Source organism: Callospermophilus lateralis, chromosome 7 (genome assembly GCF_048772815.1).
Source record: "Callospermophilus lateralis isolate mCalLat2 chromosome 7, mCalLat2.hap1, whole genome shotgun sequence".
NCBI lineage: Eukaryota > Metazoa > Chordata > Mammalia > Rodentia > Sciuridae > Callospermophilus > Callospermophilus lateralis.
Genome location: NC_135311.1, coordinates 72,562,660 through 72,589,329, shown reverse-complemented (window position 1 = coordinate 72,589,329; position 26,670 = coordinate 72,562,660). Strand labels below are relative to the sequence as shown.

General features: G+C 34.9%; 1 protein-coding gene across 2 annotated transcripts in view; it reads left to right on the top strand.

Moving 5' to 3' along the window:
• Hs2st1 (heparan sulfate 2-O-sulfotransferase 1) overlaps nt 1-26,255 on the top strand; it is a 167,250-nt gene extending 140,995 nt beyond the window's left edge. Inside the window, exons 4-7 of one of the 2 annotated variants that reach the window (XM_076863616.1) lie at nt 2,353-2,491; nt 17,726-17,823; nt 20,271-20,428; nt 21,466-26,255. In XM_076863616.1, coding sequence (XP_076719731.1) covers nt 2,353-2,491; nt 17,726-17,823; nt 20,271-20,428; nt 21,466-21,692 — 622 coding nt within the window. In that variant the 3' untranslated portion in view covers nt 21,693-26,255. Of the gene's footprint in view, nt 1-2,352; nt 2,492-17,725; nt 17,824-20,270; nt 20,429-21,462 lie in introns of both variants that reach the window. The other variant, XM_076863615.1, reaches the window with a different exon arrangement.
• Nucleotides 26,256-26,670: the final 415 nt, after the last annotated feature.

Below are 26,670 nucleotides of genomic sequence, written 5' to 3'. Positions count from 1 at the left end.
TAGGTCTATTTGGTATGTAATACAGTTTAACTCCAGTGGGGTTTTTGTTTGTTTGTTTGTTTTGATATTTTCGTCTGAATGATCTAACCATTGATCAAAGATCAAAGTATGTTGTTGAAATCTCTAGTTATTGCTGTATTAGAGTCTCTCTCTCTCCTTTTAGATTTAATAATGTTTGTTTTATATAATTGGGTGTTCCAGTGTTAAGTACATATATATTTACATTTGTTAATTTCCTCTTGTTGAATGTATCCCTTTACCATTATATCATGACCTGTTTTGCCCCTTTTTATAGTTTTTTACTTAAAATGTACAGTTATTCTGTGTATTTTTGGTTTCCATTTGCAGTGTGTATTTTTTTTTTCCATCCTTTCGGTTTCAGCCTATGAGTGTCTTCACTGGTGAAGTGAACATATCACTACATCTAGTTTTATTATTCATCCAGTTAGGCTCTATTTTTTTAAACTGGAGAATTCAACCCATTGCCATTCAAGGTTATTACTGATTAGTACAAACATACTCCTATCATTTGCTTTTTTTTTTTTTTTTCCTGATTGTAAATGTTCTTTATTCCTTTCTCCCTCTTCCTCTTTTGTTCATCCTTCATGTTTGGTGATTTTCTGTGGTGATGAGTTTTGATTTTCTTTTATTTATCTGTTCTTAATTTTTGTATTTTCTCATGTTTTTATGATAGTAGTTATCATCCTTTTGCTTCTAAGGTAGGACTCTCTTAAATATTTCAGGTCTAGTGATGATGAATTTCCTGTTTTTGCTTGTTTTAGAAACATTTTATTTCTTCTAAATTTCTGAATGATAGCTCTTCTGGTCAGAGTATTCTTGGTTGGCAGGTTTGGTTTTGTTTGTTTTCCTTACAGGAATTTGAATACTTCATCCATTTGAAATTTCGTCCATTTTCTCTTGGCCCTTCAGATTTCTGTTGAGAAGTCTGCTATTTCATGGGGATTCCCTTCTATGTGACTTGACACTTTTGTTGTTTTTAGAGTTTTCTCTTTGTCTTATGCTTCTAGCAGTTTAACTATAATATGCCTTAGAGAACATTTTTATTGATTGAACTTTTCAGGGTCTTTTGATCTTTATGGACCTGGATGTTAGTATCTTCCCCAAGATTTTGAAAGTTTTTAGGAGTTCATTGAATAGATTTTCTTTGCCTTTCCCCTTCTGTATTCTTTTCTGGGACTCCCCAAAAGCAAAAAGTTACTCACTTAATGGAGTCACGTCAGTCCCGTTCCAGGCTTTCTTTAATTTTTTTTTTTTTAATTCCTGGTCAGGCAATTCTTCAGTTTCCTTTTCTTTGGGTTTGTTGCTAAAGAGTTTGATTTAGGCTTCTTGTATCCCCAAGTTGATAACTTATCCATTGGCAATCATTTGCCTCTACCACTTTTATAGGGTGGCTTTCATTGTAACTAACTTTCTCCTGGTAATGTGTCCTAGAGTGTTGGTTTGATAGGCTGTATTGGCTCTGGCTGCTTTAGTGTAGTGTCTATGTTTCTGATTCAGTTATAATCAACATTGGTGATGTCTGTGTGTACCTCAGTGGCCTAGGCTACAGAGGTATAGAACTGTACTATTAGCTGGGATGCAGCTTTCATAGATGTGGCAGGTTTGCTGCCAGTTCTGGGTGTAGTGCACTTAGCTGCAGATACAGGACACCTGTCAGTTTTCAAGTGTTGCATGAGGGGAGCCACCCTGCCAGGCCTGGGCAGGTGAGGCACAACTGGTGTGGCAGCAGAGGCATGCTACTCATCAGTTCCCAAGGGCTCTGGGAGGGTGGGGGTGCTATAGTATACCCAGGTGGTTATGACACAGTGGATCCAGTAGTGAGGTAGGGTGCCTGTCAGTGTCTGAGGGCTACTTGGAAGCCAGGCCACACCAGTGGGCCAGAAGAGGTACTAATCAGGTCACCTCACAAGGTCTCTGGGGTCTGCTTCTAGAGTCAGTGTGCCAAGGTTCTTGAACAGGCTGCCCAGATGCTCTTCAGATTCCTTTGCCTGCTGAGCTACTCAGAGCAGGATACTTGACTACTTCCTCAGTGGTGGGTGGCTTGGCAAGACACACCTGAGTGTTTTACCTAGGATTCTACACGCCAACTCTCTTGGGGAGGAAGGCCTAGTTGTTGCCCCATGATTTTTTAAATTCTTATTTCTCATTTACTTTATTATGACATAAATAATGATGAAATATTTCCCAATCTTTATGTATTCTGTTTTACTTAAATTCATTTCTTTTCTTTTTTTCATATAGGTCAGTACTTAAGAATACAACATAATTTCTGGACTTTATTAAAGAGAATAAAATGCTGATTTCAGCACTTGTACTTTTGTTCTATTTCAGATTTGGTGTGAAGAAGAAGCCAATTTATATTAATGTCATAAGGGATCCTATTGAGAGGCTAGTTTCTTACTATTACTTTCTGAGATTTGGAGATGATTATAGACCAGGATTAAGGAGACGAAAACAAGGAGACAAAAAGGTAATACTTTAGTTTTTAAGACATTATCATACAGATAATTGTTTATTAAATGCAATGGCTGATGCTGGTTTTAAATTTTTTGTTGTTCCTGATAATAAATGTACTGCTTGCTATTGTGGAAATTTTGAAAGGAACTCCAAAGTATATAGCAGCAGAAGTAAAAGTATGTATGTTGCTAATATCTTGAAATATGCATAATTTCTCATGATTTTAAAAAATATTTTTCTTGGCCTAGTACTGAATATCCACTTTATTATAGTCCTTTTAATAATTTTCCAAGGCTGGGATGTAGCTCAATGTTAGAATACTGTTGAGAGCCGCAGCTGAAGCAACCCCAGCAAACTTCCAGCTGATTGGCTCCTCTGTGGTGACACTCATTGGGCTGTTTCCCCGCCCTTTCAGACCACAGAGCTGTTCATTGGGGGACTCTTTGGCTCCGCCCACATGACCCTGCCAATCGGGGAGGATACAGAATGCCATGACACCAAACCAATTGACAGTTTCTTTTGGAATAATTGTACCACCCATGACATCATCAGCAAAAATACCCCGGCACTACCACAAGTCACTGCACCAACAGATAGTTCACAGTGCATACAAGTGATACATAGTCCAGGCAAGTTCTGCAAGCAGTTCAAAGCAGAGGAATTCATTAATATGTCCATTTCCTCCCAAAGAAAATGGACTTTTTGATTGAGCATCACTTGTTGAGTTATATTATTCATTGATGCATCAGTTTATACAGTTTGTTGTGATAGCTATTGCAGAAGCTGTAGTTTGGTTTTATCTTTGTCTTCACCGGCACTGGGATGAAGATAGGAATTCTGGCAATGATGGCTAAAGAAAAAATTATATAACATTCCAGCAGGCACTAAAAGAAAGCAATTTTCTGAACAATTTACATTATCCTGAACAGAATTATTAAATATAATGAAAAGCAAAGGTGAAAATAAACAAACAGATCTGTTATTTATTTTTTTTAGATAGAGGTGAGAGACAGAGAGAGAATTTTTTAATATTTATTTTTTTAGTTTTGGGCGGATACAACATCATTGTTTGTATGTGGTGCTGAGGATTGAACCTGGGCCGCATGCATGCCAGGCAAGCGCGTTACCGCTTGAGCCACATCCCCAGCCCCAGATCTGTTATTTAAATGCCACAGTCTGGCTGGGCACAATTCACGAGCCACTTGTCAAGCAGGAACGAACTTTATTTTTAGAATGCACGCTGCACCCTGAGAGCTCTCCAGGAATTCCCCGAGAGACCAACTGCCACCTCTGGCCTTCCGGCCAGCACCTCAACCGGCGTCTTCCCGCTCTTCAGGTTGATTGGCTGGGTCGCGTGGGCGGAGTCCCCCAGTGAGCAGCTCCATGGTCTGAATGGGCAGGGAAACAGCCCAATGAGCCTCACCGCAGAGGAGCCAATCAGCTGGAAGTTTGCATGTGTGAATATGTGAGGTCCTTGTCCAGCCCTGGGGGGGAAAAAAAACTAGGAGACCATTAAGACCATTATAATTATTGATTAATAAGATGAGTTTTCATATATAGTTTGGTTCTCTTAGTCTTAATGATGGCAATTTATATTTACTTGTAATCATCAGGATTAGTATTTTGCTTAAGCAGCTATTCAGACAAGAAGAGAATAATGGGTGAACAAAGTTTGTATCAGGTTCAGATTTGTATTGTCTTCCATTTCAGTGCATCCTCTAGAATATCACCAGATTGTTTTCTTTTATTAGGTTTTCTAGAAATTGTATTTCTTGGCTTAGTGTGAAAACATTAGGCAAAATGTACTGACTCAAACACAAATAAGTAACCAAATCTTTTTTCCCAGGGTGCACCTATATTTAAGCATTAATTTTCTAAAAAAAAAATTATATTCTACAGAATTTTGTGAAATCTATTAACATAATTCTTTTGTGGCCTAATACTTTATAGAACTATTTTGCTATTTATTTCTAAATCTGCTTTTTAGAAATTATTGGTTTTGCTCATTTTAGTTGTTATCATTTAGTCTGTTACTCAGTAAATGTTTGTACCCATCTTTCTCCATTGATAAAAGGAGTAAGTCATGTCTGTTCCTGAATGCACCATTTGGCACTATCAGCCTTGGATAGCATGGTTGTGTGGTTGCTATCCTATGTAGTTTAGGGGATTGAGCAATAATAATTCTTAATGAAATTAGCAATAATAACTTCCATTTATTGTATACCAAGCACTGTTTTAAGTTATTTATACATGTTTTCAAGTAGCTCACACAATTCTATGAGGTAATTGCTGTTATTATCCTCATGTTACAGTAATTTTGACACAGAAACATTATATACCTTGCCTAGTGTCATACAACTATAAGCTGGAATTTAAATTGAACCACTCTAATTTTATAGCCCATAGTTATAACCCCTCTTTTTTTTTTCCCTAAAAACATTTTATGTGAAAGATGTGACAGAAATACTTTTAATACTCATGGAAATATCCAAGAAGATATTTTAACATCAAAGTTGTTGAGACTGCATGTATATAAAACATTTCTCAAAATGAAGACATACTTGAAGATAATGTAGATTAAACTGGGGCCATGATTATGTTGGAAATACAAAGTCCCTTATTTTCAAAACAGTTTGAATCTCTTCATTCCCATGAAATTGTATATTCATACCTCAAGTGATATGCAAAGAACTATTAGGCAATATTCAGTTCATCACTCATGGCAATTATTATGTTATAAACTGTAGCATTCCAATAATTTGAATTGCTTTCTGGTTATACTGTCAAACAGTAATTTGAAACACATTTCATCTATTTATACTTAGGATAGGTTTCAGTTGGTCTCATGAGGAACAAAAGATTTGTTTTTCTGGGTGAAGTAGTACCGCTTACATGCCTTAATTCCAGCTACTCCAGCTACTCGGGAGGCTGAGGCAGAAGGATTACAAGTTCAAGGCTATCCACAGCAACTTAGCCAGACTATCTTAAAATTTAAAAAAAAAAAAAAAAAAGGGATGAGATATAGTTCAGGAATAGAGCATCCCTAAGTTCAATCCCCAGTACTGCCAAAAAATATATATATTTTTTTGTTTTACTTGGGAAATTTTAAATGCTCTGTGTTTTTTTATATTTTAGAAATCAGAGTTTTACCTAATTACCTAGAAAGTAGAAATAAATAGAGATTTGAAGGCTTTTATTGAAGAACCATATAGATTAAATTACGGTTCTCAAACTTTTTAATCTCAACTCCTTTTATACTCTTAAATAAAAGTATAAAGAAACTCAAAGAGCTTTGGTTTGTATAAGCTAGACCTATTGATATTTTCCAACAACAGTGGAAAGCCCATTTTATGTTAACATAAATAATTTTAATTCAAATAACCATCCCCCACCATTAAAAACTAAAAATACTAGTATCATTTTACATTTACAAATCTTTTAGCATCTGGCTTTAATAGCCTGATTTTCATATCTGTTTCTGAATTCAGTCTGTTGTTATAGTCTTTTGGTTGGAGTTTATAAAGAAAATCAAACTTCATATAGATGTCATTGGAAAAGAGAGAATGTTAATAGCCTTTTCAGAAAATTATAGCTATTCTTCAATATTTTAATACAAAAAAAAAGTTTAAGTTTAGTCATGGAATCTGAAACCATAGCAGTGAACTTTTTATACTCTGCTACATCAGTATTCATTGATATATGTTACACTTTGAATTATTAACCAAGCACAATTAAGTGTGGGTGATAGGAAGTATTTATCACAGCAGATATCATCAAAGACGGTGTGGGAGCACTGGGGTTGAATCCAGGGCCTCGTGCATGCTAGGCAAGTGCTCTACTAGCCTCCTTTTAAATTTTATTTTGAGACAAAGTCTCACTAAGTTAATCAAGCTGGCCTTGAACTTGCAGCCCTCCTGCCTTAGCCTCCCAGGTAGCTGGCATTATGGGCATGCACCACTGCACCCAACTAGAAAAGTCTTTAAGTATTGAGAAATTGTTAGGCATATGGCAGTAAATGTGAATTTGCCAAAATTTTATTTTTTGCTTAAAAGTTAACTGGTGTGTGTGTGGGGTGTGTGTGTGTACAGGGATTAAATCTGGGGTGCTCTACTGCTAAGCTACATCTCTAGCCCTCCCCCCTTTTTTTTTCTTTCTTTGAGACAGGGTCTTGCTAAGTTACTCAGCCTAACTTCAAACTTGCAGTCCTCCTGGCTCAGCCTTCCAAGCTGCTGGGATTACAGGCATGCACGACTATACTTAGCCAAAAGCTATCATGGTGCCTTCAGCAGCTCACTCTGATTGCTCAGTATTGCTTTGGCTATATCTTTTATATCATTGGATACCACAGAATTTCTCAACCTGGACACTGTTACTCTTTTAAGCCAGATAATTCTTAGTCATGAGGGACTGCCTATCCATTAGTGGATGTTTGAAAACTTCTCTGGCTTCAAGTGTAGAGGCATATGTATATAATCTAAGCAACTGGGGAGGCTGAGGTAGGAGGATCATAAGTTTGAGGCCATTCTCAGCAACTTGATGAAGACCTAAACAACTTAGCAGAACTCTGTCTCAAAAATGTTTTTAAAAGACTGGGGATATAGCTTGGTGCTAAAATGCCCCTACATTCAATCTCCAGTACCTCACCCCCCATCCCCACACAAATCCTCTGGCCTTCTTCTTGAGGCTCCCATGCCTCAATTGTAAGAACCAAAAATGTCTCCAAACATTGCCAGATGCCATCTGGATAGCAAAGCAGCTTATACATAATTTTAGCTTTGTACTGTCCTAATTATTAAATACTTTTATTAACTTTTTTTAACCAGAACACCAATGGTTTTATACTTATAGAAAGAGTAAATGTGTACGTGCTTTAAGTAAAAATCCAAAGAGAATTAGTTTTACTGGCTCCAGAGATCACAATTCCTTCCCCAATTAGCCTTTTCTATTTCTTTCTCTAAATTAAATTAAAATAGCTAGGAATTATAGTGAATTTAGTATATTATACTTAAAAATAGATATTGATGTGCAAAAGATAATAACAGTGTCAAAAGAAGTCCAGACTTAATGCTACCTGATCTTATCCATGGGCTTACAAAATATTGTCTCCATAGTCCTTAGCAATGCACAATTCTCTGACCATGTTTTGCTTGTGGAATGTGAATTTTACTATTTTGTGTCACAATAGCGTTTAAAAATTATTCCTGCTGGGCACAGTGGCACACATCTGTGATCCCAGTGATTTGGGAGACTGAGGCAGGAGATCATAAGTGAGGTCCAGCCTGAGCAATTTAGGGAGATCCTGTGTTCAAATTAAAAAGGGCTGGGGATGTAGCTATGTGGTAGAGCACCTCTGGGATCAATCCAAAAAAGGAATATGTTACTGTTGTTTAGAAAAATATTTTATATGTAAAACACCACAGAAAATATATATAATAACTTAGTAGCTGGCATACTTAAAGGTTTAATAACTTCTCATTATGAATCACATTCTTTATCTCAGTAAAAGATACCAGTATCCACACAGTGTACAACTCAAGAGTCAGCTTTGACCTCTCTTCTTCCTAGGTTTCTGACTGGACCATAGGTAGTTTCTTTTCACCAAAAGAGAGAAAATAGGAGTAAATTATAAGGGAGTTCAGGGAAGAGATGATGAATTCTATTTGGACTTGGCTTTGAGTCATGCATAAGTTGGGAGAGGTATCCACTAGACATTGTATTTGTACCTTAGACATATGTCAAGAATTCATGTCTGTTTGGATGCCAATACTATGATGCTATTTTTGATAGTATAGCTCTGTAGTAAAATTTGAGATCAGGTATTGTGGTGCCTTCAACATCACTCTTATTGGTCAATATTGCTTTGGCTATTTTGGTTCTTTCAATTTTCCATATGAATTTTAGGAATTTTTTTTCTAGTTCCACAAAGAATCTGTATATTGCTTTGGTAATATGGCCATTTTTGACCATGTTAATTCTGCCTATCTAAAAGAAGATGGATAGGTCTTTCCATCTTCTAAGGTCTTCTTCAGTTTCTTTCTTCCGTGTTTTATAATTTTCACACTATAGAAGTCTTTCACCTCATTAGAATTATTCTAATGTATCTTATTATTTTTTATTCTATTATGAAATTATTTTCTTGATTTGATTCTCAGAAGATTCATTGTTGGAATATAGGAAAGCTATTGATTTTTTTATGTTGATCTTGTATCCTTATGCTTTGTTGAATTTGTTTATCAGCTATAGAAGTCTTCTGGCAGAGTATTTCAGGTTTATTAAGTATTGGATCATGTCATCAGCAAACATAAATAATTTGACTTCTTTTCCCATTTGTATCCCTTAATTTCCTTGGTGTTTATCCAAAAGAACTAAAATCAGCATACTGTAGAGATACATGCATACCAATGTTTATAGCAGTGCAACTCACAATAGATAAGTTATGGAACCAGCCTAGATATTCCTCAGTAGAAGACTGAATAAAGAAAATATGGTAAATATATACAACAGAGTTTTAGTCAGCAATAAAGAAGAATCAAATTATGCCATTTGCTGGTAAATGGATGAATTTGGAGAACATCATGCTGAGTAACATAATCCAGACTCAGAAACACTCAAGGGTCATATGTTTTCTCGAATGTACATAAGCTAGAGAGAAACAAGAATTTAAAATGGTGGTGGTAGGGGGGATCTCATGAAAATAGAAGGGAAAACAGTGGAACAGTGGGGTATGGGAAGGAGATTCAGAGGGAGGAGGGAAAGATAGCGAAGGGGAGGAACTATGAATGAAATTGACCAAACTACATCATGTACATGTATGAGTATATCACAGTGAATTCCACTTTTATATGTCTATACTGCACCATTAAAAATAAATTTATACAGGGGCTGGGGCTGCAGCTCAGTGATAGAGTGCTTGCCTCGCATGTGTAAGGCACTGGGTTTTGATTCTCAGCACCACATATAAATAAAAAAAGAAAGAAAGAAAATTAAAAAATAAAATAAAATAAATAAATTTATAGAAAAAAAGGCCAATCGGTAGAGGAAGGAGTTTGGGAGAGGGAGGAGGGGGAAAAGGGATAGACTGGTGCTATAGTCAGCTTTTTTTACTGCTGTGACTAAAAGACCTGACAAGAACAATTTTAAAGAGGAAAAGTTTGTTTTGGGGCTCATGGTTTCAGAAGACTCAGCCCATAGACAGCCAGCGCCACTCCTCAGGGACAGAAGTAAAACAGAAGAAGTGTATGGCAAAGGAAAGCAGCTATGGACATGGCACCACAAAGCAGATAGATACTCCCATCACCACAGACAAAATATATACCCCAGAGGCATGGTCCCAGTGACCTACCTCCTCCCTGCCTGCAGTTAACACTCATTTAATCCCCATGGAGAGGATTAATTCACTGATTAGGTTAAATTGCTTATTTATAACCCAATCATTTTACCTCTAAACTTTCTTGCATTGTCTCACATGTGAGCTTCTGGGGGATACCTTATCTATATCATAACAATTGGTGATTGAAATAAAACAAATTACATTATGTGCATTTATGAATACATCAAAATGAACCCCACATTTATGTATAACTATAATGCACTAATTAAAAAGAAATAGTTCTAACACTAAAGAAGAAATTGTCAACATTAGGTAGAAGTTGAAACCATGAGACTAAATGTGATTGCGCTTAGAAAATGTAGTATGAAAAAAGGACCATGTGAACAAAGAAGGAAAAGCAGAGGTATAAGTGTGTATGTCTGGGGAATACTAACACTTAATAATACTAACACTTAAGGAGTAGGCAGAAAGAGTAGAGCATGGCAAGGAAACTAAGAGAAGAGAATCAGAAGACAATGAGGCAGGTCCTGAAATTTGATTTCAAAGAGGTTAGTGAAATGAGGATTGAAAACTGGCCCTTAAATTTGTCAATGGGGAGATTATTAGGGACTTCAGAGGAAGGAGTTTAAGTGGAATCCAAAGGGTTAAGGAGTGACTAAGAAATGAAGAAGTTAGGACTGAAGGGTAAGACTACTCTTGAAATAGAAGTTTGGCTTTAAAAGGAACAGAAAACATCAGGAAATGTTTCTCTTAGGTGACAGACATTTGGACATATTCATACATCTAAAGAGACCAAGAAGTGAATGATACAAGAAACTGGAAACAGGGTCTCAGAATGGGAGAGGGTGGTATTCCCATGTTAAAGATGGGAGCAATCAGAGGCTATAGGTGCTAGTAAGGTTTTACCTAAGAAAAAAAATCAAGAGAGCTCAATCTTAGCTTCTGTTATCTATGTATAATATGAAGCAGGATCATTTGCAGAAAGGGATTGGAATGTAAATATAGTGTTCATCATTGTCAAACATCAAACTTAAATTTTTTAGCTTTTAATTTTAGGAGTCAAATACCTAAACTAATAATCTAAATGGTCTAAAGAACAATTTAATGTTTTATAGTTTTTAAATCATTTGGACCTAGTTTACAAAGAAACACCTCCCCACCTCTATCCCTAGTTATAGCATTTATTGTCAGCTGCTGATCAGGCAGTGTATGGAGTGCTTGCAGTCACATTACACCTAACAACAATTCTTTGAGGTCAGGGTTATTCCTGCCATATAGTCTAGACCCCAAGACCCCCACTCCAGCACGTTGCTACAGCTCACACAACTAGGAAGGTGGTAGGATTTGGGGGACTGAATTCAGTTCTTTTTGACTCTAGGCCCAACTCAACTTTTGGTTCCTTTATTTCAGAAAATATAAAAGGCTTTATTTATATTTCCAGGTGACTCCATTAAATAAGATTATGGGTTTTGTTTCTAACTCTCACCCCTATAATCTTTTTTGAAGTTTGGTAAAATATAATTAAAAAATTAACATTGGTGTGTTTTCTGGAGCCTAGAGATGAGAGCTAATGGCTGATCAAGATTTTTCTTATACTGAACTGGGTTTTTGAAAGAGATTGGAGTGTTTCTGTTCATTTCATTTGTCTGATTGTTTTCCTTTTTATTTTAAGGACTTGAAGTTTAACAAGAGAAAATTAGTCATTTATAGGAAATCCTATTTCTGAAATGTGACTGTAATATTAAAGAGATAGTTAATGGGAGTTAGCAAGTAACCAAGAAAACTTTGGTGATCAGGTACTGTGTGACAATCTTGTGAAGTAAATAGGGAAGCCCAATGCTAATGTGATTGTTGGAAGCAATGTAGCAGTTCATGACTGAGATCTTAGTGGATCATAACACTGTATATAGTAAAGATGGTATTGAGTTGTCTTAATTTGATCTCTTTCACTAGGAAATTAATGGTTTATTCATCAAAAATTTATATAGGAATGGGAGAATTTCTGGTATAGGCTAAACTCTGGAGCATTTACATGTATGAACAATTTTTGATTATTCATAAGGTTTTTTTTGTTCTTTGTTTTTTTCTTCACATCTTCCCTGCTACTGACCATCTTTGGCAGGAAAAAAACATCTTTCTCAAAAGATAAGGATCAGTAAAGAAGGCAAAGCCCAAACTACTGTTTCACTTTTATATTGTGTAATTAATTATTCAGTAGGTGAGTCAGTCAGATGCTATCAAACTGCTAAAACAAAGAAGCCCAGATAGTTAAAATAAGATTCTCTCTTTCACACATAGAAGCCTAGAGATGAAAGGTACAGGTTTTTGGGCAGCTTTGCTCTATACCGTCCTTCAAAGACCTAGGTTTCTCTCACCCTGCCATTATTTAAGGGTGGTTGTTATATCCTTTTTTAAATTTCGGTCACTATTCTAGCCCATGGAAAGGAAGGAAGTGTAAGGCAGTTTCCTTCTAAGCAAGTAACCTAGAAGGTATGTACATCACTTCTGCCTTCCACTGCACTAACAAGACCTTAGTCATGGTCACATTCAGCTAATGACAAAAGAGGCTAACATTCTGACCTGTGGAAGAAAGTAAGAATTAATTTTGGAGGTAACTCTTAGTCTGTCAAAGTGGTTTAGCAGATTTTAAACTACTGGCCAAAAAGAGATTTCAAGATGTTCTAAATATTTTCTTCGTTTGAAGTATTAGAATACTTAAAAGAGAAATGCAGAAACTAAGAGTTGGCTGATTTAAAATAGCCATCCTGCATGACTGTTCAGTTTTAATTATAATAGTATACATTTAAATTTGCAAAATTGTCTACATAATAATTCTATGGAAAAGATATTGCAGCTTCTTTTGATATGCTAGTTTCTTGTATTTAAGTAAAACCTTTTTAATGTCTTTGAATCACACACACAAAATAGTGGTAAATGTGAATTCATCCATAAACACTTTAGTAACTTATTCATTTACTCTCTTATACTCTAGTTAGATACAAGCATAAAGAAGCAGAGTAGCTCTGTTAAGTTTCAGAGACAACATACTATTAGCTAAAGCCTGTTAGAAATTTAATAGAAATGGAATCAGAAATTTTTTCCAATCTATCATAACCCAGTTTATTGAGCCAAAGATTTCATGGAAATTGAGACATGGTAGTGATTGTTAGTACATACTTCTTTTTATGAGCTAAGTTGACATAAATGATAAAACCATTTTTAAAAAAATGGCTTAGAGTAGTAAATCTAAGTCAGACGATCTTCACTGAATGAGTTTATTGGATCTTAACAGTAAGCCACAGTATTTTCACTTTTAAAAAAAATTATAGAAAACTCTAAAGGAGTGTCAAAATGCTTCATGAAAAAAATTTAGTCTTTATCTGCACTAGAATTATGACTTTAATACTCAGTTTAAGCCCCCAAAGTGCTGTCTTTCCAGTAGCAGCTTACAACTATTAATTATGCAGTTTGTTTAGCACTATATTGTGTGCTATGAAGGACATGCATACTGCATGATCTTTTCAAGTCTTTATGATATTTGGGGAGACAGAATGTAACACACGTTAAAACAAAAAGGCACAAAAAGCAAGTTTTATTGATTATGACGTACATGTACAGATACCCAGATCCTAAGAAGGTTCTTAAAAGGCAATATTAGATAATTTATACAATGTGAAAGAAAATAAGTAAACTCTACTTTAGGTTAGAATAGTCTCTGGAAAGATAGTCTTTATGTGAACTCTATTGGAAGAGAGAATCTATGAGAAGAAAATGAAGTCAGCAGAGGTACAGAGTTGGGAGTGCATATGGTGTGCTTGTAAAGCTGTTAAACAAGTTCATGTGGTAAAGATGGAGATTACACAAAGAGATAAAGTGAGACTGGCACGCTGAAATTAGATTATGAAGTATTCCTGAAAAGCAAAATTAGGAGTTTGGTTTTTATTTTAATTAGTTATACATGACAACAGAATGCATTTTGATTCATTGTACACAAATGGAACACAACTTTTCATTTCTCTGGCTGTACACAATATAGAATCACAACATTTGTGCAGTCATATGTATTTAGGGTAATGATATCTGCCTCATCCCACTATCTTTCCCACCCCAATACCCACCTCCACTCCCCTTTTCCTAATCCAAAGTTCCTCTATTCTTCCCTTCCCTTGCTCTCCCCCCACCCCATATGGATTAGCATCCACGTATCAGAGAAAACATTTTGCTTAGCATGATATTCTTCAACTTCATCAATTTACCCGTAAATGCCATAATTTTATTCTTTTTTAAACCTGAGTAATATTCTATTGTTGTATATATACCAGTTTCTTTATCCATTCATCTATTGAAGGGCATCTAGGTTGGTTCCACAGTTTAGCTATTGTGAATTGAGCTGCTATAAACATTAATGTGACTGCACTATAGTATGCTGATTTTAAGTCCTTTGGGTATAAACTGAGGAGTGGGATAGCGTGGTCAAATAGTGGTTCCATTCCAAGTTTTCTAAGGAATCTCCATACTGCTTTCCAAAGTGGTTGCACCAGTTTGCAGTCAAACAACAATGTATGAGTGTGCCTTTTCTCCTGCATCCTCGCCAATGCTTATTGTTGCTTGTATTATTGATAGCTGCCATTCTGATTAGAGTGAGATGAATTCTTAGAGTAGTTTTGATGTGCATTTCTCTAATGAGATGTTAAACATTTTTTCATATATTTGGGATCAATTATATAATCTTCTTCTGAGAAATTTCTTTTTAGTTCCTTAGCCCATTTATTGGGCTATTTGGTTTTATTCTTTTTTAAAGCTTTACAAAGCCCATTGATTGGGCTATTTGGTTTTTTTGGTGTTCTTTTTGAGTTTTTTTTTTTTTTTTTTTTTTTTTTGAGTTCTTTGTATATCCTGGAGATTAGTGTTCTATCTGATATGTGTGTATAGTAAAGATTTTCTCCCACTCTGTAAGCTCTCTCTTCACATCATTGATTGTTTCCTTTGCTGAGAAGAAGCTTTTTAGTTTGAATCCATCCCATTTATTGATTCTTGATTTTATTTCTTGGACTTTGGGAGTCTTGTTAAGGAAGTCAGGTCCTAATCTGACATGATGAAGATTTGAACCTACTTTTTCTTCTGTTGGGTAGAGGGTGTCTGGTCTAATTTCCAGGTCCTTGATCCACTTTGAGTTGAATTTTGTACATGGTAAGAGAGAAGGATTTAATTCTATTTTGCTGCATATGGATTTTCAATTTTCCTAGCACCATTTGTTGAAGAGACTATCTTTTTTCCAATGTGTTTTGGTGCCTTTGTCTAGTATGAGATAACTGTATTTATGTGAGTTATTTTCTGTGTCCTCTATTCTGTACCATTGGTCTACATGTCTATTTTGGTGCCAATACCATGCTGATTTTGTTACTATAGCTCTTTAGTATAGTTTAAGGTCTGGTATTATGAAGCCTCCTGCTTCATTCTTCTTGCTAAGGATTTCTTTGACTATTCTGGGTCTAATTTTTCCAAATGAATTTCATGATTGCTTTTCTGTTTCTTTGAGGAATGTCATTGGGATTTTAATTGGAATTGCACTAAATTTGTTTAATGCTTGTGGTTGTATTATGGTCATTTTGACAATGTTGATTCTGCCTATCCAAGAACATGGGAGATCTTTCCATCTTCTAAGGTCTTCTTCAGTTTCTTTCTTTAGTGTTCTGTAGTTTTCATTCTAGAGGTTTTTAACTTCTTTTGTTAGATTGATTCTGAAGGTTGTTTGTTTTTTTTTTTTTTTAAGCTATTGTGAATGGGGTAGTTTTCCTAATTTCTCTTTCAGAGAATTCATCACTGCTGTACAGAAATATGTTTGATTTGTGAGTATTGATCTTATATCCTGCTACTTTGCTGAATTCATTTATTAATTCTAGAAGTTTTCTGGTGGAATTCTTTGGATTCTCTAACTATAGAATCATCTCGTTGGTGAATTATGATAGTTTGAATTCTTCTTTTCCTATTCCCTTTAATTTCTTGAGTGTGTCTAATTGCTCTTGCTAGAGTTTAAAGGACTATGTTGAATAGAAGTGGTTAAAGAGGGTATCCCTCTCTTGTTCCAGTTTTTAGAGGGAATGCTTTCAATTTTTCTCTATTTAAAATGAAGTTGGTCTTGGGCTTAGCATAGATAGCTTTTGCAATGTTGAGGTATATTCCTATTATCCCTATAAGGTACTGGAAGCCATTAAAGGTCTCTGAGTAGAAGATGTTAGAAATAACTATATTTAAACTAATCCAATTAATATACATAGCAGATTAGAAAGAAGGGTGGGAAAGGAGCCCAATTAAGAAACTTTACAAGAATAAGTACACACAATATTGTAAGATCCTGATGGAAGTGAAGATGGAAAAGGTAAAGATGAATAAGAAAGACATTACTTCAGGGACGTGAGGCAAAGGAGAAGAATAAGAAATGTTCTGAAATCTTAAATCTAGTTATAAGGGGCACTATGACCCTTCCATAATATTAAATATGAAGTAACACTAGAAAAAAATTTAAATGCACAGTAAGTATTAGAGGATAGATAATAAGTGATCTGGAAGTATTTATTTGGAAGTCTTTTGCCTAGAAATTATCAATCAAGCCAAGAAAGTGTTGATGACTTTGCTGAGGAAGGGAATCGGCAGAGTGAAGATGGCTGAGATGAATACCTAGTAAGTAGAAGGACCAAAATATACATTCAAATAAGATAATGATAGTATATTCAGAAAAACACCAAGAACCGCCAAAAGAAGCCAAAAAAAGAGTGTTCAAGAAATAGAAAGGAATGTTTTAGTGTCAGGAGAGACCAAGAGCTATTTTAGAAAAGAGAAGGTGGGACCAAGGTCAAGGAGGCAAGAACCAACAAAACATTGTGTTTGACCTAGGGAGGAGAGATGGGGAGAGAGAGACACAGACATAAGACATCTCATTAATGAATGCCTACTATGACCCAGTCTTTGTGGTTGATTCATTCCTCAAGGTAATATTATTCTCTCAGTTTTTAGATGAGGAAACTTAACACAGAACTTAAGTTTTCTGGGTTAAGAAGTCAAAGCCAAGTTATGAGTCTTTTCACTGTGTCATTGCAGAGGTCACCTATAAGAGAAATGAGCAATTGTGGATTGTGGATTGTGATTTGCCAGGTTTAAGAAATTTGGGGCCTTATTCTTATAGATTTTTTTGTTTTAATGGACCCTCTGAGTTTATTAAATTGTATGAGTTAGAGTAGTACAACCTGAAGGCCTTAAAGAGTTACTTTAAGTAGGGTCAAACATGATTCAAAAACCTTGAAGCCAGGGCTACGGTTGTGGCTCAGCAGTAGAGTGCTTGCCTCCCACATGTGAGGCCCTGGGTTCGATCCTCAGCACCACATAAAAATAAATAAATAAATAAAGGTATTGTGTCCAACTACAACCAAAAAATAAACATAAAAATAAATAAATAAATAAAACCTTGAAGCCTCCTCTCAAAACAGATAGTCTTACTGCTCTTTCAAACCTCTTTCCAGAAATAACAGATGGTATTGTAAATCCTTCACTGCAACAACCAAATTTCCCAAGTTTGTTCTCTGGTATCTCTATGTCATATCTCAAATAGATAATTTCCTTTAATAAGAAAGTGATATAAACCAGTGTTTACTTTTTTAAAACAAATTATTATCTGGGAGAATTTCCTTTCATGCAGTAAGAATTCTTATAAGCATTAGCATAAAACGAAGTTGTAGAAAAAATCCACTTTTAACTTTCCTCAGTATCTTGAATATGCTGTCATAACCTGCCCAATTCTTTTATTTTATTATTTTGCCTCACCTACTCCCATTCATTTATTTAATAACTTAGAACATTAAGGAATTTGATAGGTGAGACTTGAATTTATGGCTTACCAGTGCTCCTTTGTCTTTGTTTCAGACCTTTGATGAATGTGTAGCTGAGGGCGGCTCAGACTGTGCTCCAGAGAAGCTCTGGCTTCAAATTCCATTCTTCTGTGGCCACAGCTCAGAATGCTGGTAGGGATATAGTTAGCTTAAATTATATTCCTTATTATTTCTATAATCTGTGTTTCACAAGTGAATGTGTTGATCAAGCACTAGCTATAGGGAAGTCAGTAAAAGATATGACTTAAATAATATATAATTAAATAATATCTAGCTTTGTTGTTTCTTTTTAAAATGGATTTAAAAGGTTGCTCCCATAAATAATCTTCATGGTCTTTTCTCAGATGTATTTATTTATTTATTTATTTATCTATCTGTCTATCTATTTATTTATGTTTTTGATGTCCTGCTTTGCTGTATTCCAGCAAAATTCTTAGAGATCACAGGTCACTTCATAAACCTTATTTTTTTGTACTAAGCTTACAGTTTAGTTTTTCAGGTTAGATCAAGAAAAGGCTTAGGGGATAAATTATTATCCTATCCTAGTTTTACTGTTAAACTGATTTTCGCTTTAAGAGAGCCAAGGTTACGGTTGTGGTTTAGTATATTAACAAACATAAGGTAGACAATGTATTTTATCTTGAACAAAGAATTTGTTTCTTCAGAGTGTGCAGAGTGTTCAGTTTTTAAGAATAATTGTACATTATTTTTTTTTCTAAGTCATTTTAGTAGCAAAAGTAGGGGAAAAAATAGGAACATATTCAATGTTAAATAGCCCTTAAAACCATAATGAGAAATGCAAGAAATTTCTCCACTGTTTGAGATGTATTATTTGATTTCTGTGAAGTTGAAGGTCCTACTTGGTAGATTATTTCAAAGCATCATGATAACACAATACTTGGAAGCATAGGAAGAAAGTCTTCTCAATTTTTAACCATTTCTTTAAAACTCAGATTGGCAAGTTAAAACCTACAGACTACATTTGGCACATCACTCAGTTTTGTTTTTTATAAATAAAACTTTATTGGAACACAGTCATATACATGTGTTTACTTATATCTGTGGCTGCTTTCAAGCTGCACTAGCAGAGTTGAGTGATTGTGACCTAAACCACAGAGCCTGCAAAGCCTAAAATATTTACTCTCTGAACCTAGAAAAAGTTTGCCAAGCCCTGCCTTGAAACTATAAGGAGTTATTTCTCTATTGGGCATTACTAAGATTGTAATTGAAGGCTGGGGATGTGGCTCAAGCGGTAGCGCGCTCGCCTGGCATGCGTGCGGCCCAGTTTCGATCCTCAGCACCACATACAAACAAAGATGTTGTTTCCGCCGAGAACTAAAAAAATAAATATTTAAAAAAAAAAGATTGTAATTGAATTTCTTCAGTACTCAGTTTCATACTCAGAAGTGGGGGAAACCTTGGAAATCAACTGATTCAATTCCTTTTACCCCTATTCCTCCCCCCCTTTAATTTTAATAAAATAAAAATAAGAAAGTGACAAATGTGGAAGCCACCAGCTGAAGCATACACTGTTGCTTAAAGTCAAAACTGGAACTAGGATTAAAGAATGTTAGAGCAAAATCTATTAACAGCTCTAGTTGACAAAATAAATAAAAATAAAAGATTTTTAGTCAAGCCTTTTCTTACCTATTTTCTGTTCCTCAAATATTTCAGGAAACACAGCTGGGTACAGTGGTACAAACCTATAATCTCAGCGACTCAAGAGGCTAAGGCAGGAGGATTACAAGTTTGAGGCCAGTCTCAGCAACTTAGCCCAGACCCTGTCTCAAAATAAAAAATAAAAAGGGATGGGGGTGTAGCTCTTGGTAAAAAAAAAAAAAAAAAAAAAAAAAGCGTCTCTGGGTTCAATCTCTGGTACCAAAAAAAAAAAACAACAACACATTTTTTCCCCCCTAAAGAAACACTATGCTCAGCAAAAAACAAAAACACTAAGCTGAAATTAAGATAAGTGCTAAGTCAGGAATGGTAACACAAACCCATTATCCCAGCTCCTCAGGAGATAGGCAGGAGGATCAAAAGTTTGGTCTTCCTGGGTCACTTAGGGAGGCCCTGTCTCAAAATAAAAATTTCAAAAAGTTTGGGGTCTAGCTCCATGTCAAAGCCTTGCCCAGCATGCATGAGGCCCAGGTTTGATTCTCAGTACCTCACAAAAAAGAAAAAAAGATAAGCACTAAACCCAAATTGCTTAGACCTTCCTAAAGAACTCTTGAACAAAGGTTATAGTGATTTAAAAAAAGAAATTATATTGACTCACTAAATCAGATAGAAGGAATATATGTTAAATATGTGCATTTTGAAAACTGCCCTCAAAGTAAACTTTATTCATATTAAGAATCCTCTAGTTAAGTCTGAATTAGCACTGCATTTTGAGCAGAAACTGGATAGAAGCAAAGGAAATGAAAAACAGGTGTGCCTACCAAAGGATGTTAATAAAAGGGCATTAAAGCTTTGGATATACATGTGTTTATCTGTTTTTTTCCATAATATACAGTATCACGGTCATCAGATACTTAGCAGATTTCACAGCCAGTTTTTTAACTCCTTTTCTTTGGTTTCAGGAATGTGGGAAGCAGGTGGGCTATGGATCAAGCCAAGTATAACCTAATTAATGAATACTTCCTAGTGGGAGTTACTGAAGAACTTGAAGATTTTATCATGTTATTGGAGGCAGCTTTGCCCCGGTTTTTCAGGGGTGCTACAGAGCTCTATCGTACAGGTATATAAATGATAGGTTTCTTTTTGGTTTTATTTTTGTTTGTTTTAATTAGTTATACATGACAATAATAGTTTCTTTGTGAAGCTGTCCCTAACTTTTTTGTTTGTTTGTCTGTAACTAGAAAAATATGTTATTTGAAATTACTGCAGTAAAACACAACAAATAGAAAGGCAGGTATATTGTTTATTTCTGTTAAGTATTTTCAGTACAAAACAGTGCCTAGCACACAGTTAGTGTTCATTAAATAATCTTTTTAATGAATAAACATGTATAAGGTGAAATTATAAGGCATTGTGGGAACAATGGAATACTTTAAACTTCAGAACTAGCTTAGAAATGTGTCATGCAGTAAAGCCAAATAGCAAGCCTTGGGACGAGGTTTTAAACCCTTAGATCTACTTACTACCATTTTAAAGTAGGCTGGGATGGTGACTAAGACACTGTAATACAAACATCATGTGCTGCTTCTGCTGTAATTTCTAAAGGTCTGATTCAGCAGCCTTGATAGTTTGGAATATCTGAAAGTATGTGTGCAGGTCCAATCTAATTTTGATTTTTTTTTAAATTTCTTTGGCTATTGTTTGATAAGATGTAGTCATTGGAACTCCTGTCCTAGAGTGTGCATATGCCCTACCTTCTACATGGGTATAACAAATATAAATTATGAGAAAGTAGAATTAAGTTTGGCAATAGATATTTTATCATTTTTAAAAATAAACTGGTCTTAGAGAACCAAGCACTTGAAAATACAGTGTATGAGTTGACAGCCTACAGATTACTGAATGGTAATTCTTACATTTACTGTTGACATTTCATTAAGTCTTCAATGTGTTAAGGATTTACATTCTAAAAGAATAAATCACAGTTCTAGTATGATCAGGGCTTCATTTTTTTCTGAATTATATTAATATAAGTTTGCTTGCCTGTCCTTCAGTGTGTCATATTAATTTAAACCATCGCTTCAAATAAAGAGGCCTTGATCTTTTTTGTGTGTTCTCTTAATTGTTTACTTTTCCTTTTTTTCCCTTTGTAAGTAGGAAAGAAATCTCATCTTAGGAAAACCACAGAGAAGAAACTCCCCACAAAACAAACCATTGCAAAACTTCAACAATCTGACATTTGGAAAATGGAGAATGAGTTCTATGAATTTGCGCTAGAGCAGTTCCAGTTCATCAGAGCCCATGCTGTTCGAGAAAAAGATGGAGACCTCTACATCCTTGCACAAAACTTTTTCTATGAAAAGATTTACCCTAAATCGAACTGAGTACAAGGTGTGACTATTAAATTCTTGAACTAGAACTTTGACCTCGTCTTCACCTTAGTTCTCAGCTTCACAACCTAGATCACTGATTATATGTATAAGACCGTTTATATTGAGCTGAATTAGGAAAAAGACAATACCATCAAGGAATTAAATACTGGCTGCTATGTCAGTGTTCTGAGAAGTTTTGCGTTTCAGGCATTTTTCTTTTTTTCTGTTTAAATTTTGTTGAGAGTTATAACCTCCTGCCTTGGGGGAAAAACTTGCATCACCTAAAATAAACACATGGCAGGTCTAATCAAAAAACTAAATACAATTTCAGGAAGGGTTCTGATTCTTTTGTTTTGATAAGCATTTTTTCACTTAAAGATGAATCTATTTGCCACTTCACCTCTACTGAATAGTGTTAATAACTGTTTGGCAGTATGTGCTTTGTTTTTGTGAACCATGTCTCATGAAATTTATTGGAATGTTTGATCATGTTTGCTAAGAAATATTTCTGCTGGAGTTGGACTTGCTCATATTTATGTAGGTGGTTTTAATTTTTGTGTGTGTGTGTGTGTTCATTAGTGTTAAATCCCAAGTTAAACCATGAATGCTGCTATAAAAAGTTAAAGCAGTATTTCTCATTCCTATCTTCCCAGTATCTAATATTGGGAAGATACTTCTAAGAATGTTGGCATTATCTGAAGTTTTAGTTAAGACTTAAACACATTAATATTTTAAAAAGCAGATTTAGTATTTGTTTCATCATGGGTTATTTGTATAGCTGTAAACTGAGATATTGGTGACTCCATATTATGACTCCATTAGTGAGCTGTGGTATGGGTAGGATTTTCCTACTTCTTCTGTACTTTTTCCTGTAGACTATTTTTACTGAGGTGCTTTATAATGTGTTTTAAAGCATTGCATTTACAAAAAAAAAAAAAAAAGGAAAATGCTGTAAATATTGCATATTTTATGTATTTGGACCAAAAGGTTACAAGTAATTAGACAAAGTGATTTTACACCAATTTTATTATGTCGAGTAAAAATCATCAGGTCTACTGTTCTTGTATTCTCATTTAACTTTACTGTTAAGAAGTCACTGAAATGAATTTCAATAACCTTTCAATTTTGATAGAGTACATTATTCATTACGGGAGGCAGAATACTGAAAAGAGTACTAAGACGAGGAGTCAAAATTTTTTGATTTCTGGTCCTTGTTCTGCAATTTCCACCTGTGTGATCTTGAGAAGTCACTTAGCCTCTCTTTGCCTCAATTTCCTCATCTTGAAATGAGGATAATAATACCTGCTGTACCTACCTCACAGGGCTGTTGTGAGGACTAAATAAGATGGCATGTTGAAAGCACTTTGAAAATTGTAAAGTGATATATAAATGTAAGGTATTATTATAGAAACATCTTTAACATATAGTTTCATACCATTCATTTTTTAAACAAAGAAAAGTCCACTTTTAAGCTTTGTGAAAAAGAAATTTATCTTGATATAAATTTGTGTTTGATAAATATCTTCCCAGTGTTTTATCTTCCATGTTTCAACAACTATTGAAATATGAAACATCTGTGAACTCTTGAAGATTCATGAGCAGCTGAGCAGCTGCTTGAGTTCAGAAGATTCCCTGTTGGAAATAGACTTGGTTAGCTCACTAGAGGTAGGGAAACCTTGCTCTTCAAAGTTGAAAGATTTTTTTTTTTTTTTTTGGCTGTTATTCTACATTACCGTTCAAAAATGGTAGCTATTTTATACTTATGGTTTTTAAAATATATTTTGCAGAGTTTAATTTCCCAGTGCATTCTTTATCTTCTTCCTCTTCTTAGAGTAACAGAAATGAAGAATTTTAGAAATGTTTTCTAAAAGAATAGTCTTTAATATGTTTAGTTTAAGTGAATATATCTGAAAAAGGCTTCACCAAACTCAACATGTTAGGCAGATTGCCTTAGAGAAGTGTAGGGGAGGAAGGAGCACTATTTAGCAGCAAACATTTATAAATAGCTCAAGAAACACTAAAGGAATGACAGAATCATTTTTAGCCTCTTTACCCCAAGTGAAGGGAAATATTAAGAGAACATAGCCAGACATATATGGGGGGGGGGGATTCTTGTTTTAAATTTAACTTTACACATATTTGCTGAAAACACAGATTGTCCCACCACTCAAAAGTAAAACACCACTTCTAGTGGGGTGTTTGACATTCACCCACTCATGAACAACCCTAAGTTGTTCTTGGAGTACATGCTAAAGCCTTCTTGAGGTGCATTAACTCATAAACTAGAGTAGTTCTTAGTAATACACAGATCAGGGGGTCAGTAAACTACTTCTGTGAAGGACCAGAGAGTGAATAATTTACGTCTTTGTTATAACCACTCGATTCTGTCATTGCTGGAAAAAAAGAAAGAAAAAGAAAAAGTACCTTAGTATAGAAACAAATGAACATGGTTATGTTCTGAGAAAACTTTATTTACAAAAACAAATGACATACTAAATGTGGTTCATGGGCTACCAGTCCTTGCACTAGAAAAATCATTTATGGAGAAATCATCTTTGTACCTGTACTCTAGAGGCCTAAAGGAGTTTATATACTTCCAAAAGCTCCTGGCTTATGTCCAAAGAATAACTTTCTGATTCATGCAGTCTCTCCCACAGATTCATAAACTTTTATGTATATTGCTTCCTAGTGGGCATGTTTTCTTTCCCAGGTTAACAGTTCAGAATAGGGACATATATTTTAGCATTTTTTAGGGTGAGTTAGGAGTGTCCTTCCTGTAGATTGAGAAAGGGGTAGATTGAGAAAGGGATAGATTGAATTCCATCCGGTCCGGTACAGTCCTAGGAGTCTGAGTTCTTATAATACATAACTTTATAATGAAATAAATAGAATCACTGAGACAATATGTATTTTTTTAAAGTGGCAAATGTGGTTTTCTTTTTTCAGCCTTCGTGCTTTTTCAGTATTTTGACCATAGGGAGATATTTTTTTTTATAATACAAAAGCAAATTAACCACTTTGAATTTTAAAGAAAATGTTACATGTGTATGTGTATATATATCTATATCTATGTTTATTTCCTAAAAAGTACCTTTTTGTTCAACTTGTATCAACTCCTGTTTTCTAATTGCTGTGAAATGACAACTTGATAAATTATTGTGGTTGTTTTAAAATGTAATGGGGAGGATATATTTTGGTTTTACCCAGCTTTAATCTGTAAAGTATCACTTAAATATATCTGATAGCAACACTTAAAATATTGCATGGGAATTACTTTTCTATCATCCATATGCATTTGTGCAATTTCTAATATATTGGATGCATCTGAATCCTTGATGATTGGATTTAAACGACTGAAAATCAAATAACTTAAAACTTGCTGACTTTTAAATTTTTAGTTTTATTCCCTATTCTTAAAATTCAGTTAATGCCTATAATTAGAAATCTATTGTTCTTGTTCTTTATATGTCCTATTGGAAATTCCTAAAATTTTAGTGCTGTCAGTAATTTCCCAAACAGTATTTTGATATTGCAGATGATTTGCTCATTGTATTTGCATAGTTAGAAAGAAAATAGTTTGTAGACGATGATTCTTTTTTAATAAAATGAAATAAAATTTTAAAAGCATTAGAGAATTTAACTAAAGACTGGTTCCCAAATGCATAGCTGGTATTTTAATTTATATTTAAATTCTACAGAGAACATCTGTGTAAATCGTCTAGCTGGATTTTCCCATTGGTCATTGTCAAACACACCTATGGTCTCAGAATCCTTTATTATGAGGAGCACCTGGAACTGTAACCTTTTATGAAGTTTGTCTTTAAGAGGCCCAAGTGCTTCTGCTTTATGATTTGAATGTTTGCCTCTTTTTAAATTTAGTGCTATTTACTCTGAGAGGAAGTGGGGCAGTTGCTATTAAGTTTTTGCATCCATGTACCCAGTGCAAAGTTGGTGTGAACTGCTCTCCAGGCAGCTTCCTGAAGGGAAAGCAACCCTGTTTCAAATGCACTGCCAATTCAGCTCCTCTGGAGTGGAGCTTACGTTGATTCCCTGCAGAGGGAATTTTAGAAATTGAAATGAGTGACCATTTAGTCAGATTTATCCTATAATTTAAATTCATGCAGCTTTGTGACCTTTGCAGTACTATTTATAAAATGGCCGCTGATGATAATGACCTCTTAAAACATTCTTGGTAAACCTGTGACAGACACACTGGTGCCGTCCAAAAAGACGGCTTTTGTAGCTTTCTTTTTAGAGTCAGTATGTGAGCATCTCTAAAACTGTGTTGAATGTAACTTAGAGAAACACATTGTCTGTTTTGACTTTTCTTTTATAAATAGCTAAGCAGTGCCTTCCCTCCATCACACGCAGTCCTCTTGGAAGATGCTCATTACTTCTTTTCCTGCCCTCCCCACATGCCAGTTGATTCATTTATGCAACTGTTTCCAACATCAATCCATTTTGTCACATCTGTTGGAGAGATAATCACTCCTTTTCTTTAACACTCTGCCAGCTTTCTGTTGTTGAAGTGTTTCAGTTGACTACCTGATGCAAAAGCTATAAAATAAACACTCAATGGGAAGGGGAACATGACTTGGTGTCCTGTCTTAATATTTCTTTCTGTGGCTTTGATGCTAACGGGTATTTCTAAGCTGACTTGGTGTTCAGCACCTTAACTCCCAATTATTGTTGCCACCAGAAGGGCATGCATCATGGTTGGTTTGTAATGATTTTATGACTCTTTTGTCTGGACTTTTTATCTGGACTGACATTCCGATGCTGCTCTTGCTTGTGTTTAAACATTGGTACTGAAATTTCAGATAGAAAATTTGTAAGATATACTTAGGGTATATACTTAACTAGATGAAAACAGAAAAATGGGAAAGGTCTATTAGGACAAAAAGGAAAATTGAAAGGAAAAAATTATCTAACATTTATTGTAAAGTTTGGGCATTTCCATAATGCTTGAGAAAACATTTCTAATTGTTTT